We start from the raw sequence: 22,137 nt of genomic DNA, 5'->3' as shown, positions 1-22,137 counted from the left end.
CTGAACGCAAGGATATAGAGAGTAGAAGGCTGGTTACCAGGCCCTGGAAGAGGGGATTTGTAGGGGAGGTGAGGATGATTAATGGGTACAAAAAAAATGAGAAAGAATGAATAAGATCTACTCTTTGATACCACAGGGGAGTTATTATAGTCAATAATAACTTAATTATATGTTTTAAAATAACTTAAAGAATGCAACTGTATCATTTGTAACTCAAAGGATAAATGCTTGAGTGGATGGACACCCCATTATCCATGTGCTTCTTTCACATTGCATGGCTGTATCAAAGTATCTCACATATCTTATAAATATATACACTTAACTATGTACTCACCAAAATTGTTTTATTAAAAGAAAAGGAGCACCATCAAAAAATAATCTGGATATTTTCTCAAAATTTGAATTTACCACCTTGCCTTGCTGAAGACAGTCTCATAGGTTTTCTCTTGTGAAAAATGGAGAATCATAGGTTTTAGGGTGTTGATACAGATATATTTTTAATAACGAGGATGTCCATTGAAACTAACAAAAGACTGAAAGTAAACATGAAAGGAACTACTTCCATATTACTATTTCCATATCATGTAATATGAAGTAGTTGAAAACTACCTTTCAATGCCCAGTTTCAGCATCATGTAAAATCAGCTTACTTAAACCAATGTATGTATCATACACCTGGAGGACTTGTGATCTAGACTCTAGCAGAAAGAGAATGGAATCTTAGTCCAAGAACAGGTCCTAGCTTGAGCACGGCCACTAAGCTGTTCAGTAAATCTGGTCTGACAACAAATATATACTGAGAGAACCATATGGAGCCTCATGGAACTCAATAAACTTGGTCTCCTTAGGTCTCAGGTTTCTCTGAAAAAATGATGGGACTGAAATGGAGCATAACTGTGTCCCTTTCTAGACTATGACTGCCTTCACCAGCTGTTTTCATTATTGACATTTTGAAACTTTTTCATTTTACTTACCACAGCTAGAGAATTTTTAAAGCCCCAAAGGACTACCGCCTCACCTTTAATGAAGATCAATTAGAAAATATGAAATGAATGCTATCTCTTCCTAACATGATTACCTCAATATAAACTTAAGAGTGACATTTCCAAAGTCAAATCATAATCTGGAGAAGTTGTTTTCAAGTCTTGTCAAAAGATGACTCTTCCCTTGGAAATTCTAGTGAAGATACCCAATCGTCTCTTCATTCTTGTTAAATAATGATTATTTTTAGATGAACAAGAGATCCTACTTTCCTCTCATTACAGCAAAGATATTTCACACTTTTTAAACTAGTCCAAATTCAGAATGGTTATGCCTTAAAGATTCTGTCACAAGAAACATACTCATTCAAGGAACTTTGTACTCTGTCATACATGAATAAATCAGCTTTGTGTTCAAGGTCTATTTTATGCTATGCAACTTATTTATGAGATTTTAGTTTACTCTATTATCTGTATATTGGAGCATTTTGTGTTTTGACTTACTTACCATAGCTTGTATTTATAAAGATGGGACTCAATAAAGTTCAGTAAAGTTAGAAAATACATGTTATGAAGCAAATTTTTGTAACTGGACATAATCTATGAAATACTGAGTATGTCTTTAAATACATCAGGTAAGATTATATAATACTGCAATCACATTTTATAAAATGAAGATTTCTTAAAGGAAAGAGCAAAAATATCTCTAAGAGCTATAGCTGAGTTTAATTAAATGTCTTTTTCATCCATCAATCTTCTAAAGTATATGTTCCAAAAAAAAAAAAAAATACATGGTGCAAATATTTTAGCAAAGATAATGGATTTCTACAGAAGTACTTTAAAACTAAGATTGGAGATATAGATTATGAAAGTAGTCCATTAAAAAAAAACAGAAATGCCAAGTTAGACATTTTGCCTTTTACAAATAAATGTGAATTACATAAGTTAAAAATCCAGATTCTGAGTCCCTCAGGTCATTTATGGATTACTGATGGTCTTCTTTTGAGTTCAAATTTTCATTATTACACATCCAAAGGCTTAACTTGTAAAAGGCATCTGGCCTGATTCACTTTAAGAATTCTATTTTAATTCAAAGGGTATATAATTAGAATAGTAGTATTCTAGCACTTCAAGATATTTTTAAAGTTGTTTGAAAACTGCTATATTATCACAGAAGGTTCCTCACTGGCACAGAAAATGGAAAAGTTGCTCAATGTGTTCAGCATGCTCTTGAAGCTACCTTTTTATTGCCTTCCTCTCTTCATTTCCAGGCCATCAGTACCTCTTGAACTTACCATCACCACCAGATCCTGCGGTTCCAAGAATTTGGGACTACAGGCTGAGTGACTATGCCCAGCTAATTATTTCGTATTTTTAGTAGAGATGGGGTTTCACCATGTTGACCAAGCTGGTCATCTGCTACCAACAGGGTTTCCTAAAGCATTGCTGCAATGGTGGACCCCCTCCACCCAAAGGTCTGTAGGGCACCCTGTTCCACTGCAATGCATTCCAATGCCACGACCCCTTCCCAATTCATATTTCCAATCATTTGTCTCACTCTGCCATATTAGCAATGCTCTCCAACTACTGCTGTAGTCTCTGCTGCTATGAACCTGGTCACAGCCACCACTCTTCCCACTGTTTCTATTTTTTTTTTCTTTTTTGAAGTGGAGTCTCACTCTGTCACCCAGGCTGGAGTGCAGTGGCGCAATGTAGGCTCACTATAACCTCTGCCTCCAGGTTCAAGGATTCTAGTGTCTCAGCCTCCCAAGAATTTGGGACTACAGGCAGCAGCGACTATGACAAGCTAATTATTTTGTATTTATAGTAGAGATGGGGTTTCGCCATTTTGACCAAGCTGGTCTTGAACTCCTGACCTCAGGTGATCCACCTGCCTCAGCCTCCCAAAGTGCTGGGATTATAGGCATGAGCCACTATGCCTGGTCCCACTGTTTCTATTCTTGACCCTCAATAGTATGGGCCAGATAACTTACTCTGTGAAGAGTCAGATGGTAAGTATTGCAGATTTTGTGGGACAAACGGTTTCTGCTACAACTGCTCAATTCTACCATTATAATGCAAAAGCAGCCATAGGCAATATATAAATAAATGAGCACGGTGATGTTTCAAGCAAACTTTAGACATTACATTTCATTTCTATATAATTTCCAAGTGTCACAATTTTTTGTTTGTTTGTTTCCATCATTTAACAATGTAGAGGCAATTCTTAGTTAATGGACCATGCAGGAAAACCAGTAGACTGGATTTAGCCCACAGACTGTAGCTTGCTGACCTCTGCTCTACAACTTACTTGTAACTACTCTGTTTAGAATTCTGCAGCGGTTCCCCTTTCCACTCACAACATATGCTAAAAAGACTCATAAAATCCAGTTTTCCTTTGCCTTTCTTCCTTCTTCTCCAGTTAGTCCCTGGTTTTTGTCTGTTCCAGCAAACTGACCTGCTTTCTGCTTCTTGAAAACACTGAACACAGCCTGCCTTGTGACTTCTGCACTGGCTGGTCTCTCTGCCAGAAATTTGTGTTCCCAGGTATTTCTATGGTTCTCCTGCCTGCTTTAAGATTTTGGCCAAATGCCATTCTCTGATAGTCTATCTTGACCACTCTATTTAAATTGTAACCACACTGTTATGGACTGAATTGTGCCTCTCCGTATCAAATTTGTTTTTTGAAATCCTAACTCCCACTACCTCAGAATGTGATAGTATTTCGAGATAATATCTGTAAAGGGGTGATTCCGTTAAAATGAAGCCTTTAGGGTGAGCCCTAATCCTATCTGACCAATTACCTTATAAGAAGAGAAAGTTTAGACACACAGGGAGATAGCAGGAGCACACAGGCATACAGTAAAGATGGCATGAAGATACAGCAACAAAGTGGCCATTTGCAAGCCAAGGAGAGAGGCCTCAGAAAAAATCCAACCTGCTCATACCTTGGCTTTGTATTTCTAGGCTCAACTGCTGTGAGAAAAATAATTTCTGTTGTTCAGGTTTCCTGGTCTATGATATTTCATAGTGATGGCTCTGTTAAACAAATGCACACTCTAACCTCCACAGTCTTCCCAAACCCACTTATCCTGTTGTATATTTACCCAGAGTATTTATCACCTGCTGACAAGCAATTTTATTTACTGGCTTAGTACATGTATTATGTGACTTCCCACTACATGAGGCTAAGATCTTTTGTTTATGGATATATCCAAAGTTTGTAGAAGTGGTCCTTGCAAATGTCAGGCACTTAATGAATACCTGCTGGATAAATGAATCCTAGCAATGCATTCGTCTCTTATGTCCCCTGCCTTTATTTGCTCTTCCTGAGAGGTCCAATGGCCAGAGGTCCAATGGTCCATACCCATGGCCAGTGAAACCCAGCTCAAATATTAACAATGCTAAGAATGTATCTCTTGCCACCAATACTCAGTGTTCTTTATCTTTGGAGTCTAGTAATGCACTATCTGTACTTCTCTTGTGGTGCTTAATACATTCAAGCCTGTATTGAATTTTCTATATATAGGCATATCTCAGAGATATTGAAGCTTACACTATAGACCATGGCAATAAAGTGAATATTACATTAAAGTGAGTCATACAAATTTCTTGGCTTCCCAGAGCACATAAAAATTTTGTTTACACCGTTCTGAAGTCTATGAAGTGTGCTATTGCATTATGCCTAAAAAAAAAGTACATACCTTAAATTAAAAATACTCTATTGCTAAAAAATGCTAACCATCATCTGAGCCTTCAGTGAGTAGTAATTTTTTGCTCATGGGGGGTCTGGCCTCTATGCTGACAAATGCTGACTGACCAGGATGGTCACTGCTGAAGGTTGAGGTGTCTAGTGTAACTCTTGAATCATACAACAATGAAGTTTGCCACATTGATTGACTTTCTTCCATCAAGGATTTATCTGAAGCATATAATACTGCTTGAATAACACTATATCCACAAGATAACTTCTTTCAAAATTGGAGTCAATCCTCTCAAACACTGCTGCCATTTATAGACTAAGTTTATGTAACATTCTAAATTCTTTGCTGTCATTTCAGCATTGTTCATAGCATCTTCATGAGGGTTAGACTCCATCACAAGAAACCACTTTCTTTACTCACCCATAAGAAGCAACTCTTCATCCATTTAAGTTTTATCATGTGATGGCAACAATTCAGTCACATCTCCATGATCCACTTCCAATTTTCATTTTCTTGCTATTTCCATCACATCTGCAGTAACTTCTTCCACTGAAGTCTTGAACCTCTCATATTCATGCATGAATGTTAGAATACACTTCTCCCAAATGTTGATATTTTGACTTCCTGTCATGAATCATAAGTGTTCTTAATGGCATCTAGAATAGTGAAACCTTTCCAGAAGGTTTTCAATTTTTCCAGATCATCAGGGGAACCACTATTTATGGCAGTTATAGCCTTATCAAAACTGTTTCTACAGTAATAAGAGTTGGAAGTAAAAATTACTCTTTGATCCATGGGCTGCAGAATGGACGTTGTGTTAGCAGGCATAAAATCAACATTAATCTCTTTGTCTATCTCCATCAGAGGTCTTGAATGACCAGATGCATTGTCAATGAGCAGTAATATTTTGAAAGTAATCATTTTTTTCTAAGCAGTAGGTCTCAACACTGGGCTTAAAATAGAGAGTAAACCATTGTGTAAACAGATGTGATGTCATCCAGCCTTGGCTGTTCCATTATAAAGAAGAGACAGAGTAGATTTAGCATAATTATTAAGGGTCCTTGGATTTTTACAATAATAAAGGAGAATTTGCTGCTACTTAAAGTCATCAGTTGCATTAGCCCCTAAAAAGAGAGTCAGCCTCCCCTTTGAAGCTTTGAAGCCAGGCATTGAATTCTTCTCTCTAGTTATAAATATCTTAGATATCATCTTTTTCCAATACAAGGTTTTTTCTTTATTTTTATTTTTTGATACAAGGTCTTATTTTGTCACCCAGGCTAGAGTGCAGTGGCCTAATCACAGCTCACTGCAGCCTTGATCTCCCTAGCTCATGCAACCCTCCCACCTCAGCCTCCTAAGGAGCTGGGACTATGTGTAGTCCTAAGTAGCCGGGATGATGTGCATGCACCACCATGTCAGGCTAATTTTTAATTTGTTTTAAGACAAGGTCTCAGTATGTTGATCAGGCTGGTCTCAAACTCCTGGGCTCAAGCAATCCTCCTGTCTTGGCCTCCCAAAGTGTTGAGATTACAGGCATGAGCCATCATGCCCAGCCAGAGGCTTCTTCATCTACACTGAAAATTTGATTTTCAGTGCAACCATATTTATCTATGATCTTAGCTGGATCTTCTGAATAAGCAGCTGCAGCTTCTACATCAGCACTTGTTCTTTAACCTTGCACTTCTGTGGTATGGATATGGCTTCTTATCCTAAGCTTCATGAACCAATCTCTGCTAGCTTCAAACTATCTTCTGCAGTTTCCTTACCTCTGTCAGCATCTTAGAATTCAAAAGAGTTAGACCGTGTAGTAGGCCATTCTTGCATTGCTATAAAGAAATGCAAGACTGAGACTGGGTAAATTACAAAGAACAAAAGGTTTCATTGGCTCATGGTTCTGCAGGCTGTACAAGAAGCATAGCCGCATCTGCTTCTGAGGAGGCCTCAGAAAGCTTCCACTCATGGCCAAAGGCAAAAGGGCACATATATCAGAACAAAAGCAGGAATAAGAGAGAGTTGGTGGGGGGAAGCCATACCCCTCCCTTTTTTTTTTTTTTTTTGAGACAGACCCTCACTCTTTCACCCAGGCTGAAGTATTGTTGCACAATCTCAGCTCACTACAACCTCTGACTTTTGGGTTCAACTGATTCACCTACCTCAGCTTCCAGAGTAGCTGGGATTACCGGCATGCACCACCATGCCCAGGTACTCTTTTCATATTGTTAGTAGAGACAGGGTTTTACTATGTTGGCCAGGCTGGTCTCAAACCCCTGACCTCAAGTGATTAAGCCCATGTTGACCTTCCAAAGTGCTAGGATTACAGGCATGAGCCACCACACTCGGCCAATGCCACACACTTTTAAATGACCACATATTGCAAGAAGTCACTCATTATTGTGAGAACAGCACCAAGGGAATGGTGCTAAACAATTCATGAGAAATCCACTACTATGATCCAATTTTCTCCCACCTCCAACACTGGGATTAGAATTCGATATGAGATTTGGGTAGGGATACATATCCAAACTATACCAGAGCATTACTCTGGATTAGGCTTTGGCTTAAGGGAGTGTTGTGGCTGGTTTGATCTTTTACCTGGACCACTAAAACTTTTTTTATACCAGCAATAAAACTGCTTCACTTTCCTATTATTCATGTGTTCACTAGAGTAATAATATTAATTTCCTTCTACAACTTTTCCTTTGCAGTGACAACTTAACTAATTGACACAAGAGATTTTGGCTATTTTGGCTTTCAACATGCCTTTCTCACTAAGCTTGATTATTTCTAGCTTTCGATTTAAAAGTGAGAGACGTATGAATCTTCCTTTCCCCTGAACACTTAGAGGTCATTGAAAAGTTATTAATTGAACTAACTATAATACTGTTGTGTCTCAGACAACAGGGAGGTTCAAGGAGAAGAAAAGACATGGGGAATAGCTGGTCAGTGCAGTAGTCACAACACACACAGCATTTATTGATTATGTTCACTATCTTACATAGGTGTGGTTGATGGTGCTCCAAACAGTTACAGCAGTAACATCAAAGATCACTGATCATAGACCATCATAAAAGATAAAAGGATAATGAAAATGTATGAAATATTGCAATGATCATAATGTGACTCAGAAACATAAAGTAATCATGCTTTTGGAAAAATGGCGCCGATACTGTTGCACGAGGCAGGGTTGCCATGAAACTTCAATTTGTAAAAACTGCAGTATCTGAGAAGTGCAATAAAGCAAAGCACAATACAGTGAAGCATGCCTGTATGTTTTACATTCTCCACTAAATGTTCAGCTCATTTATGGCACAGCTATTGCCTCATGCATCTTAAAATCCCTTACTCTATCTACTGAGTGTGCCACACATTTTAAAGACACAACAGATCTTTGCTAAAACTAGGAAGATTATTATGATAAAAACACTTACCAGTGAACAATTGCAAATTGTGTCGGGCTCTATTTTAAGTCTGTATATCATTTGCTTTTATTAGTAAAAACCTCATATAGGTCAGACTATCATTATCTCCATTTTATTGATAAGGTTACTGAACCTAAGTAACTTGCCCAAGGTCATGGGGCTCATGATTCGTGAAGCCAGATGTGATGCACAAACCTACTGTTATACAGACATCAGGATCTGTAGCATATGGGCTGCCAGTTTAAAAATAAAATACTTACTTTAAACAAGATCATGTCTTTTGTGGGAACATGGATGTAGCTGGCAGTCATTAGCAAACTAACACAGGAAAGGAACAGGAAACCAAATGCCACATGTTCTCACTTATAAGTGGGAGCTAAACGATGAGAACTCACAAAGAAGGGAACAACAACAGACACTGGGGCCTACTTGAGGCGGAGAGGATGGAAAGAGGGAGAGAAGCAGAAAAAATAAGTATTGGATACTAGGCTTGCTACCTGGGTGTTGAAATTCTGTAAAACAAAGCCCAGTGACACAAGTCTTCTTGTGTAACACCTGTACCTCCAAAACTAAAATAAAAGTTAAAAAATAAATCAATAAATCTCTAAAGCACACAAAAAAATGCTTAAAATTAAAATATTGCTATCATGTTAAATGGAATAAAAGGAAGTATCATGTACCTAAATTCTTAACTATTTCAAAAGCTGCCATAGACAGATTTAACATTTCTAATGACTACTTTTCTTGCTTTGAAATATGCGGGCGTAGTCTTTGTGCCTTGGTCAAATGTATATACCGACTGAAATTTTTAAGTCCATATTTCATAATAAAATTCTTCTCTACATCTTATTTTGTTGGTAATACTTGAAGACTTAAAACATAAAATAACAAAATGTATTAAATATGTTTGTCTTTCCTAAAAACAGGACTTCAATAGCTATGCAAATCTCCTATGCCTTTATAATATTTCATAAATAATTTAAAGAATAAGTAGTTTGTCAATATTGACTTCTGAAATAACTAATTTCTACATGTTATTGTAGTTTAAAAAGTTTTTTACTAATGTTTATATCATAGGAAAAAGCCATGACTAATAGTTATTCTTTTTTTTTTTTCTTTTTTGAGACGGAGTCTTGCTCTATCATCAGGCTGGAGTGTGGAGTGCGGTGGCGCAATCTCGGCTCACTGCAACCTCCGGCTCCTGAGTTCAAGCGATTCTTCCACCTCAGCCTCTAGAGTACCTGGGATCACAGGCGCGTGCCACCACGCTTGGCTAATTTTTTTGTATTTTTAGTAGAGACGGGGTTTCACCATGTTGGCCAGGATGGTCTTGATCTTTTGACCTCATGATCCGCTCATCTCAGCCTCCCAAAGTGCTGGGATTACAGGCGTGAGCCACCGCACCCAGCTAACAGTTATTCTTACTTTTTGGTGAAAAAATAAATAAATAAAAACTTAATTACAAATTTTTTGAAAATTAAGAACTTTAAACTCAATAACTGTTAGCAAGAATATATTGCACATATTTGAGCAATATACAAGTATCTGACATTTTTAGTAGAAAATATCTTTTGGTGGGAGAATATTAAACATAATTAAGTAAAACCCTTTAAGAAGGAGGTCTTTGAGTCATATGTTCTACCTAATTTTGAACATCTTAAAATCAATACAAAGTGAACATATTTAAACATTTTCTAACGAATTTAAAACAATTGCAAAAGGTTTTACATAATACACTACTTTACACTGATTTATCAGTATCCGAAACAGGACTAGTACTATTTGAATGAGTGCTGATTCCAGCCACTGCCCTTAGAAATGCCAGCTTGTAAAAATACTTAATGGCACCTTGAATCAGGATCACTTTATTTTTGTGAAGAGGAAATTGATATCATGGGGGGAATATAAACTTGTCCAAGGCCACCTGCTAAGATGTGATGGTACTAAGATAAAAGTTCAGGTCATTTTGTCTACCAAGTCCAAGTGTTTCTACCCCACCAAGTCGCCACCTGAGGCACTTGTCACAATGTAAGATTGTGAGAATAACATGTTTCTGGAATAGCAGAGAAATAATCAGTATGTAGACTAACTAGCTGCTATGACCTTGTAAAATCACTTGAGTAACTTGGCTTCAATTGTCTCTTCTGAAAATAAAGAAGGCAGACCAAATGATTTTTAAGCTCCATTGAGATGTAACATGTCTATGATCCAAGAATATATTGTGACACAAAAAAATTCTTTATATGAGTTACATGATAAACATAATGTTGTCTATATTGCTGCCATTGTGTTCAGGACTTACACCACGTTGAGTGCAAACAAGCTTCTCAACCTTCCAAGTACAAGGATTGTGCTTTTATTTGAAGATAGGCTAGGAGGGCATCACTGGAAAGAACATTTGCATGTATCTGGGAACATGCCCAGAGCTTGGCTGTATAGTTTCCCTTGGGGAAATTCAGTAGACATAGCATAAAACTGATCTTTAAAGTTCTAAAAGATTTTTATAGAACTGGCTTCATCACTCTTTAAAGGCTTTTGACTTTTGTTTGGCTCAGGGAATTACAAAATGATTAAGAAATTTTTTTTTCTATCTCTCATCATAAAACAGGCTCTATGTATCTTAACATATTATAGAACAGGAACATTGACTGACTTGTCAGGTGTAAAGTCTCTTATCCTAATCTGGTGACCTTGCAAAATAAAAATCTTCCCATTGTAGAGGTAATAATATAGAGCCAGGAAAATTTACTACTTTCTCCGGGAGAAGAAAACTGCAGCTAGAGAACAGATCAACTCAAAGCCTCGTAATACTTCACTCAAAGCCTGGTAATAATTTTTTGTGCATGTAAAGTTCTAAAATTATAATACATCCAAGGTGGTATTTTTTTGTTTCTAGTAATACCATAGTCAAAGACGGGAAGAACCTATAAATTTCTAACATTAATATATTATTTTATATTATACAGATAGATAGCTATTTTATTATTTTAAAAACATTAAAATGTATTCATTATACATATATGTTCCTTGTAGAAAAATGAGAAAATACAAATACATCAACATTTATATATAAATCAACCACAAGATATATGACTTTTTAAACAAATGAGCAAATATACAGGACCTACCCCATTTAAAATATATAGTTACACCTCCTCTGTTTACAGCTAGAGAGAATTCATGCTTCCAAGGCTCTCAATTATCTATAACCATTTTTATAACTGCAAGAAGTATTAGGTAGAGATAGAACAGCAGAACCATAACAAAGATTAGAATGAGCCATTGAAGTAGCCAAGATCAGCAATGATTAGGCAGTCAAAATTCTACCAACCTTGTAAAAGACATGCAAAGAAACAGGCCGGAAATAGTGTAGCTTTGTCCCCTTAAAAGCTCTGGTGTTGTTCAACTTCGTAGTAGTTCCAATGACTGTGTAAGGAATATTGACTGTGCATGGTCTAGGCATTGGATTACAATAATAAACAACAAAAAACCCATAATTATTTTAAAAAGTTTATATTCCACTTTTACGGATATTTATAAATATTCTATAACATTTTAGGTAGTGGTAATTTTTATAGAGAACACTGCCATATCTCCCAGTTTGCCTGGGACAGTTTGGGCCTGTTTCCTGTTTGTGATTATTAAGATTGACTCTTTTTACTCTCAAAAATGTCCCAGTTCTGGTGACCCTCTCTGTAAAAGAAATTTCAAAACAATGAAAATATGTATGGGAGGGGTTCTTGTGGATCAGATGATCAGGAAACGTCTCACTAGGTGATATTTGAGCTGATAATTAATCACACAGCTCTTAAGGGTAAATTTGAATTTGAGAAGGGAAAACTATGTAGTCAAACAAAAATGTAGTTTAGCTTCTGACAAATCTAGTTTTATAGTTAGCCCCAGCACACCCTAGGTTTGGCACTTTGGGCTAGGTTCCCTGTGAGATAGTCAATAGCATAGCTTAACTATAATAATGTGATTCAGAAATGAACACATTAAATTATATGGGCAAAGAAACTTATATTTATTTATGATATCCTCTCACAACACCATAAAAAAATCTATATTTTAAAGCAACAACTATGGAATCAATACTGTCTTTGGGTATAGCTGGATAATTAAGTATCCCTAATCCAAAAATATGAAATCCAAAATGCTCCCAAATCTGAAACTTTCTGAATGCTAAATGGATACTCAAAGAAAATGATCGGTGGAGTATTTTGGATTTCAGATTTTCAGATTAGGAATGCTGAACCAATATATATTCGGCAAATATTCCAAAATCCAGAAGAGTCCAAAATCCAAAACACTGCTGGTCCAAGCATTTCAATCATGAGACGCTGAACCATTCCTTCTGTCTTTTGGAAGATTCTGAGCTACTTGAGATATAACGTGCACACCTGGATCTGTTCAATATACAGGGTCGACTAGTAATTAAACGCTGAACAATATGGGATAGACAACCTGTACTATGAGAGCTCAAAAAGAAAATAAATCAGTATACGTCACAGAATAAAGCAGGGTTCCAAGGAAACAAAATAGGATCTGAACAGGTGTTTAATTGATAAAATGAAATTTATTTCCCACTTGACCACTCGAAAAACCATGGATGTGTTCCTCGAGACAGACGACAGGACCCTCTGTTGGACTTGGTTTGTAGTTTCTGCAGCAATCTTGTTGTGTGGAGAATTTAGCTTTTCAGCAAAACTTCCTGTTCATACAAATAATCCCACTAATCCTCTCTCTTCCCAGCTGCTTCCTCACCCTTCCTGCTTGGCTCCCCTCTCATAAGCCTCTTTCTTTCTAATGTTTTCAGCGGAACATATTTTACAGTCTTGTGGCTTCACCTACCTGACCATTTGTCCTTGCTTAAAATTGTCCTTGACTGAAATAGCAAGAGATAGTTTTCTTCTGATTTTTGAAATCTTAGCATATGTTGGTTGGTTGAGTTAACTGCCTGATATTTATTTGCTGTACTGGCAGGTTGACACAGGGCAGTTGGGAATCATGAAGAAATAGCTCAGCAGAACCACAAGACTCAGCTCTTAACAAGCACTTAATAAATTTGGTCAAATGAATAAATGGCAATTACTGAAAAGTAATAAAATTAAAGACAAGTGAGTTTAAAAACTGCAGTCATTTATATAGGTTGCTTTCTATTTATTCCTAATTACCAGGAAGCATAATAATGATTATTTCAATTATCTTTAGTGAAAATTTAATTTCAATAAAACAAATAGAACATCCTATAGATACCAGATCAGTAACAGTGATAAATTTGTTAAATGTATGCCAGTAACAGAAATATTTGTACAGAGATCCCCATTTTACAGATGTGATGACCCAGCTTAGGGGGTAATCTCATTGGTCTTCCCAATTGTGGGGTAAGGGATAAAGCTCTATGCTGTGCTGTTGCCTCTCAGAAGGATGGCTGGGGTTGAGCAGAAAGAACAGCTCTCTTGGAACACATTTTCAGATATATGATTTTTTTTCTGTTATAATGTAATATATTTATATTATTGTGATTAAGACTATGATGAAAAGACATTAGAGGAAGCAAAACAAATCCAGATAGCCCAGATATGAGACAACTAAAGAAGGGCGTCAAATGATTAAATGCTGAGTTTACTCCCTTATGTCAAACATTGGCACAGTCCTTCTATGCCCACCCTGTCCACTCATTCAATCCTGCTCCCAGATTTGTTTTTCCTGAAGTTGGAAAATAGTGATTCATTGACCATCCTCAGCCATTATTACGTGCTGATCTGCTGCAGGGTTTTATTCACCCTCCTTTAAAAACGTAAAGTGAACATTAGCCTCAAATAAAGAACATCTTGAGAAACCCTGATGCCACTGCTATATCTCTATTAGGCAAGAGAGATAGATAACATTAGGCACAGAGCCATATTTTGCAGGGACTAGCTAAAAACTGATTTGTTGGCAAAACTGGTGTATACTGCAAATATATATATATATATATATATATATATATATATATATATATATATTGCACTCCAGCCTAGGCAACAGGACAAGACTCCCTTTAAAAAAAAAAAAAAGCTGTATTTGGCCCTCTTGCTTAAGGTAATCAGAGCTTTCTTACCAGAAACCAAAGTGCTGGGGTGCTGGGGGACTGGGATTATAGGCGTGAGCCACTGCACCCAGACAAATGCAGCTCTTTCTATGAATATGGACTCTTCCCTTTAGACGCTATGTAACATATTAATTAATTTAGCCAATCAATCAACAACTGTGTTTCAAGTTTACCATGTCTGAGACTATGAGATCAGACTCCAGAAATCATTTATACCCTTGCCTGACATATATATATATATATATATATATATATATATATATATATACAAACATATATATATGGCTATACACACACACACACACACACACACACATATTTATGGCTACATATATACATACATATATATTTGTATGTATATATCTCGATGATTTCTGTCATGGTCAGTTGAACTTTTTTCCACAGTTCAGGGAAATTCCTCAGATCTTACCTCCCTAAGCCCACAAATGTAACCCAATACTGGAAAAACAGTGTTGGTGAGAAAATAAACTTTATCCAAGAAAAGCTGTTGATATGGTTTGGATGTTTTGTCCTCCCCAGATCTCATGTTGAAATGTAATCCCCAGTGTTGGAGGTAGGGCCTAGTGGGAGGTGTTTGGGTCATGGGAGTGGATTCCTCATGAATGGCTTGGTGCCCTCTCCAACGTAATGAGTTACTGAAAGATCTGATTGTTAAAAAGAATCTGGGACCTTCCCTCCTCTTACCATGTGACACATCTGCTAGCCCTTCACTTTCCACAATGATTGTAAGCTTCCTGAGGCCTCACCAGAAGCCAAGCAGATACTGGTGCAATACTTGTACAGCCTGCAGAACCATATACCAAATAAACCTCTTTCTTTATAAATTACCCAGCCTCAGGTATTCCTTTACAGCAATGCAAAACAAAGTAACACAGCCATTAAAGTGCCTAACAAACACAAACCATAGGCATATCTCACTGAGTTGTAATAACCTCTCCCTATAATAACAAGCATCACATTATTTTCACATATCATTTAATTAGGCTGATTATAATGACATTCTCTCAGAATACAGAGTCAATCTGTTTGAACACATAGGTTCACTTTACTTCTGGAATGTAAAAAAATATATCGAGAAATATTTGAGAGAATTTTTACTGTCAAAGTAAAAGATAAACAATGACAGTGAAAGATGTGGTAGAATGACAGGAACTTCTGTGTCACCCAGAGATATGATTAGCATGCTCATGCCACTTTCAATATCTTTTGAGGGGAAACAACATGACCACTGTGAGTAATTTTAAATAAAAAAGACCAGTCAGTGGTAATACCAGTGGTGAGTGAATATAACATAATCAATACTGCTATGAACATATTTCTCCTGCTTGGAGTAGCTTTCCTGCAGGCTTCTAGGATGGTGTTAGCCAATGGAAGCACTAGCAGAAAATCTGAAAGTAGGAGGAAAATCAGACCAGCATTTTTTTTTTCTCCCCTGAACTTTCTTCCTATCAGGTCTCTGTGGGTAGGCTATATTTCTGTACTCAAGGCCACCACTCTGTCCAGAAGCTTTCTGGACAGTTTCCCTCTCCAGGCTCCAAAAATGGTTCCTATCCTTTGCTTCTTCAATAGTTTACTGTTACTAGCTTAAGCAAATACATTATCCCTAATTGCTCCAATACAGAGTCCCTTTATCAAAGTCTTTTCTGGAGTGTGAGATCTCTTTCCTGCCAGAAACAGAACTGATACAGATTACAATCAATGTATAATATCCTCAATCAATGAATAATATCCAGATCACAATTGTATTGTGAAGACGAAATATTTTTTAAGTACTTAAACAAGGCACTGATGTGTAACTGCTGAAGTTTCTGGTAAGAAAGCTCTGATTACCTTAAGCAAGAGGGGCAAATGTAGCTCTTTTTTGCTTTTTTTTTTTTTTTTTTTTTTTTTTTTTTTTTTTGAGACGGAATCTTGCTCTGTCACCAGGCTGGATTGCAATGGTGCAATCCTGGCTCACTCTAACCTCCGCCTACCTGGTTCAAGCAATTCTCCTGCCTCAGCCTCCCAAGTACCTGGGATTATAGATGCACACCACCACGCCCAGTGAATTTTTGTATCTTTAGTAGAGATGGGGTTTATGTTAATCAGACTGGTCTCAAATTTCTAACTTCATGATCCACCCACCTTGGCCTCCCAAAGTGCTGGGATTACAGGTTTGAGCCATGGCACCTGGCCAAATGCAGTTCTTTCTATGAAGATGAGCTGTTTCCTTTAAACCACATGCAATATATTGATTAAAAGTCAACAAGTGAGTTTTAAGATTTTACCACGTCTAAGACTATGAGATCAGACCATTTGCTACTTTAAAGTTCTGACAATGATAAACACAGTTTTCTTTGGGAAAGAAGAGGCTTTAAGCCTGAAAGCTTAACTAATATGTTAATTATAGGAAAAAAGAACATAATTTGCAATGTAATAAGACATTAACATACAAATTTCTTTCTGAAATTAAGGAAGGCAACCAGTAACCTGAATATATAGGTGTTTTGTCTGTTTAAATCAGAGATCATGTAATCAGATTTGGCAGCAATGGCAGATTATAAGAAGATTAAGCAAGACCATAAATTCCCCACAAATATCCCTTTAATCCTGATTGTAAAGTTAAAATAAAATAAAACAGGACAAAATAATTATCCTGATAAAGTTTAAAATGTAAACTCTGTTGGGAAAAGTAACACAGTGCCATAAATTCATTTGCAGTCAAGTACAAACATCATTTTTCTTTGCTTGCTTTTTACTTGAGAGTAGGTTTCAATGGAAGAAACAGCATAAACAATATAACATGGTGGCATTTTACATGCATTTGAACAATGGCAATTTTACATGATGCTGTAAGAAATATAATCTTGTTTTATCAGCAAAATTTGAAAGAATGGATTAAAAAGTTGAAAAGAGTAAATCAGGAATAGCATAATTTCAGAGTTCACAGGACAAATGAATATAAACTGTGTATTCTACTGCGACATGTCAGGACCATTTCAACTGGGAAATCGAAAATCCTGTCTCTCTTTTTTTTTTCCTGCCAATATTCAACCTGAATTTTGCTAGTGTTTAATTATGTGAGGTCTTCAGAAGTGCATCCTTTGTGTGAGATATGTCTGCCCTATGTGTAAACCTGGCTCGGCTGGGGTATGAGGGAGGATATAGGAGAGAGAAGTTTGAAATATGATTCTGTGTTCCATCATCTCCAGGTGGAAAGAAGAGAACAGAAAATGGAAGGGCACATGGCCAGAAACAAACTTTTCAACTCTCTGATTTTGCTTAGGATCACCTCTTGCCTTCTCTTCATACTTCAAAAATGCAATATAAAAAAATATTTAAGTCTTTACATGACTAGCCTGTTGTGGCTCAACCCATGGTAACTTCAATGATGTCAAGTTTAAGGGGGAAACAACCGATGAAAACTTGTGAAATGAATGTACACCATCTCTCTGTCTCTCCCCTCCTTTAATCTAAAACGCTCTACTTGATGGAATGATGAATTCTTATCTCCTGCTTTTAATAATGTAATTTCACGAAATTTGAAATACTTTAACCCACTAGTTAAACAGCAATTCAGTGTTTCACGGGGTTTTTTAGGTTTACATTGCTTTTGCTTCCCTTAGGTGGTGAATTGAACTTGGACATACCAATAACTTGCAGACCTGAAGTCTGAAACAGGGCTCCAGGCAATATCCGCCTCAGACATATGTTTGGGGAGTTCTTGCTAATAGAAAAATGTGTTCAGGTCTTGATTTTTCGAGAAAACAATGTACAGAATATTGAAAAATGTCAAAACAGCCTTCAAGTAAGTACCATAAAACATAACGATATTAAATTTTATACATAAAGAAGAAACAGTTCAAAATACGATATCATCAATAACATTCACTCTTCTCAACAGGCAGAATTCATATGATAGGGTGTTGTATGGGTTCCTATGATACACAAATTGCCCATTGATATAAATGTCATATTCTTGGAGCAATCCTAAGACCCATCTCAATTTACTTATATGTACAAGAATATATTGGGGAGCATGAGCCCCATCTAGAATTGAATATAATATGCTACATAAAGAGGCAGGTCTCAAACTGAGACAAAATTAGGATAATTGATCCTACAATGAACTGAAGCCATTAACTTGTAATATTTGCATATGGATTTCTGTGATTTATTATACATAACAAAGAAACTTTTAAAATTTGTATGTTTTTATGATAAATACAGCCAATACATATGTTTGTAACATACACTCTTTGAGAAGTGATTTGCCATGACAAAAAATATGTAGAAAGTTTCTGGGAAAAGAGATGTATATTATTTTAGCTGGACAAATCTTTACCTTTGAATTTGTACTCACTGAAAAAATTATTTTAGAAATTAAATTAAATTTTTAATTTGTAAGTAATCCTAGGCATTGCCAAAACTTACATGAAAAGCTTACACAAAAAGAAATTGCTTTTCTCTACCTTGTGGTAACACTAAAAAGACAAATTGAAGAAAAGTTTGAATCCATAAAAATTTCTTTGCAATTCCAATGTTCTGTGTTTATATAAATGGCCCATTTTGGTATCAAATGAGAAGCAGCTGCCAAAAATAAAATTATATATTTCAGAACTAACCTGTTTTAATATAAAACAAAATCACTATTTCCTCAGATAACACCATTGACCAAAAAATAAATAAATAAATAAAAATAAAGGGCTTGTTGGTAAAAAGGAAAAGATCATCTAAGACATGTCGTGTTGTTTTAAATTTTTGATAGCTACAAAGACATATGCTGATTGTTCAGGATACAATTAGCAGCTGCTTGTATATCCAACTTTAAAGCAAATTTTTTAAGCTAATTCAACTCTTGTTTCCTACTTATTCATTAATTACTAGCCAAGGGACTTGAAAGTGTCCTAATGAATTTTACATTAGAATCCACAATATGAATAGTGTATATTATCACACCATCTAGTAAACGTATTAATTGGCTTTTCCAAGTCGCATTTTGAGCAGCTGTAAAGATTCTGGTTGGATATCACACAATTTAGTATTAGAGACTGAGCCGAAAAGAATTTTTATAAGAAACAAGTTGCTGTAATCACATTTCTCTGGTCATAAATCTATGTTACTACTTTGTGATAATCTGTCGGTCCTTGTTCTCAAAGTTCTATGCTTCTTTTTTTCCTCCTGTGTTTCAAAAAGAAGAAAGCGATCCCACCTATAGTGATTTCTAAATATGCATTGAATAAAGCTTAAAACATTGCTGCTATACTAGCTTTCCATAATTTCATATTATAAAGTACCATCCAATGATAAACTACCAACCACTGTATTTTGGAATTAATACTTACGGTTTACAGCTTCACAACCACTTACTATTTTCACAAAATTCTTTGAAATCAAAAGTCTAAAAAAACTATTCCACAAACAGAATAAGCTAGACAGGCAGAAAACTGAACCTAATCCAATAAGAAACAGATAGAACCTTAAATTTTCCCTAGCAGAGAGAAACAGACAACTATAGAAGCCTCATGGAAAGCTTTCTTTTATGAAATATTTATCTAATTTCATGGCAAGGTAAAAGATCGCCTCTTGCTCACTGTCAAATGTGACATGATATCATAAATGGCACATCATCCTCACTTGAATGTTTTAAAGCTAATAGGAAGGCAATGTGAAAGTCATATAGACAGGACTAAACATTTGTAATCTAAAGGTGAAGACTGCGTAAGAAACACATTAGAGCTCCGAGCTGGCAAAAGTCAGAAACAGACTCAATGATTATGCCTTAAAAAGTATCAAAAGTCATCACAATTTGCACTACCTAAAGATTAAAATGTGGACTGTAACAGGAAATTAACATAATGATATTAACAATCCTTTTAATATCTATTAATATTTAATAATGTTCTCTGAAATCATTTGTCAGTTATTCTCTTAAAATGGTTGTCCCTTATCACACTAACATAATTGTATAGGCAATTTTGTTAATTATTGTGAAGACTTGACTTTCTTAGGTAAAGTGTTGCTCAAATTCATCTCTCAGCCTTATATCAGCAAAAGATCACCTCTTATTCATTTTCGGATGTGACATATCATAAATGGCACATCATCCTTACATCATCCTTATTTACAGTGTGTGTTTCTTTACTAACTCTTTTCTCTTTATTTAGATTAAAGAAGACAAATATAGGTCAGTATTTGAAAAATAAAGCTCACAACAGTTCTTTATGACCAGAATCAAAGTGTGGTGTTCTATTGACTAAGCTTTGTCTCTCAGAAGTTTGATGATCTATTAAAAAATATATATTATCAGTGTCAAGTAATTTTGGTCCCACCTGTCACTAAATTAATGACAGCATTGCCTAGGAATTTCATGGGAAACAAAACTGTTGGTTTAGCCTCATAATTGTGGAACATCTTAAAAATATTTTCTTGCTATCAACACTTAGATTTAAATAGAGTTTCTATTTCAATAGTGCAAATTTTAAAACATTGAAATTCACTGCAATGAAACAAATATCAAACCTCGCATGGACATTTTACTCTTCAGCTGTTTTCAGATTTTGCTCACATTTTGCAAGGAACTCACAGATCCAAAGGAAATGTCCTTAACTCTTTCACTGCCAAGCCCTATGATCAAGCACGGAAAATAACCTATGGATTATAATAATCAAAGAGTTCCAGAGAATTTCTAAATACCTGAAGGAAGAAAATCTGTGTGCTTTTCCAGTAAACTGCAGCAAGCAGGAAAGAAGAGAAAAACCCTTTGCACAATCATGTATTTAAAGAAAAAAAAAATCTTTCTACTCTGCAGATGCTGTTTCCTGAAATTTACCAGCAACACTGCCTTGAAGACATAAAAAAATACATCCACAGAATTCAGTTCTACCCCCAAAAGAGCTGCACTGCACACATTTTTAGAAACATAAATCTCAGCAAATATTCACAATTGCATTTTATTGACAACATTAAAAATAATCACAACAAAGAAATAGTGAGCCTTTCCTATTCCATGTCAACTTCATTACCACGCTGTACTAGCCTCTATTAAAAAAAAAAAAAAAAAAAAAAAAAAAGTCATTACCTGTATGAAGAGAACCTGTTAATAGTCTGAGAAGGTACTGGGCAAATTTCAATATTTCACGTTTACACCGCTTTCTACAGCCACTCATCTTAAGCAACAAGGTATTCCTCTGAGAAGAGCCAGAAGTCTTTGCCAATAATAATATTAAAAAAAAAACCAGTCTCTGAGGAGAAACTTCTGTCTCAGTTTATGCACAGGCTGCCTTACAACTCCTGTTGAATTAGCTGTTAGTGCCTCAATCAGAAATTCCTTTAAAATGCTAGAGAAGCCAGATACAGCTACAACAGTAACTGGGAGGTGAGAAAACACGGCTACTCAATGTGGTGGCCAAGTTCTTCTGTGGCAACAGATAGGCTGCCGGTTTACACTTGTAGTAACCCAGCTCTGGTTCGGCTCGGCATCCCCTCTCCAGAAGCAGTTGCAATCTCACAGACCATTCAGAGGGAGGCGGGGCCTGCAATGCCAGCTCATCAGTGAATCAGCATGTAAGCAGGTGAGAAGACAGATGACAGGTCACTGGGTCTGGAACCCTTCGGATACCAATAAAGGGAACCTGTGAGTGCAATCTAGCCTGCTGGGGAGGAATCTCAGGGCCCGAGGCTGTACAAAATGATTCCCAGAAAGAGGAGGTGGGGAGAGGGAAGCATGCTGCTCAAGGTCAGACATCAGACAACTCCCTGACACAGTGTTAATCAGATTCAGGAAGCCTAAATGGGGGAAAGGCAAGGCTCATTTGAGAAGATGACCCTGATTCTAAACAGAGTTGAAGATTCACCACCAAATGGGGACAATGCTATTTTGTCACAGATAAATATATTCTTCTTCATGGGCTTAGAAGTAGAAAACAAGCTGTTTCTTA

The 22,137-nt window shown here is 36.3% G+C and overlaps 1 protein-coding gene across 1 annotated transcript in view; it reads right to left on the bottom strand.

Annotated features, from left to right (window-relative positions):
* KCNIP4 (potassium voltage-gated channel interacting protein 4) overlaps positions 1 to 21,696 on the bottom strand; it is a 974,830-nt gene extending 953,134 nt beyond the window's left edge. Inside the window, exon 1 of the mRNA XM_017540614.2 lies at positions 21,279 to 21,696. Coding sequence (XP_017396103.1) covers positions 21,279 to 21,366 — 88 coding nt within the window. The 5' untranslated portion in view covers positions 21,367 to 21,696. The remainder of the gene's footprint in view (positions 1 to 21,278) is intronic.
* Between the last annotated feature and the right edge of the window lie 441 nt (positions 21,697 to 22,137).

This window comes from Cebus imitator, unplaced genomic scaffold (assembly GCF_001604975.1).
Source record: "Cebus imitator isolate Cc_AM_T3 unplaced genomic scaffold, Cebus_imitator-1.0 Scaffold127, whole genome shotgun sequence".
Lineage (NCBI taxonomy): Eukaryota > Metazoa > Chordata > Mammalia > Primates > Cebidae > Cebus > Cebus imitator.
Note: the sequence above shows the minus strand (reverse complement) of the source record. Positions and strands in the feature narration are given on the sequence as shown.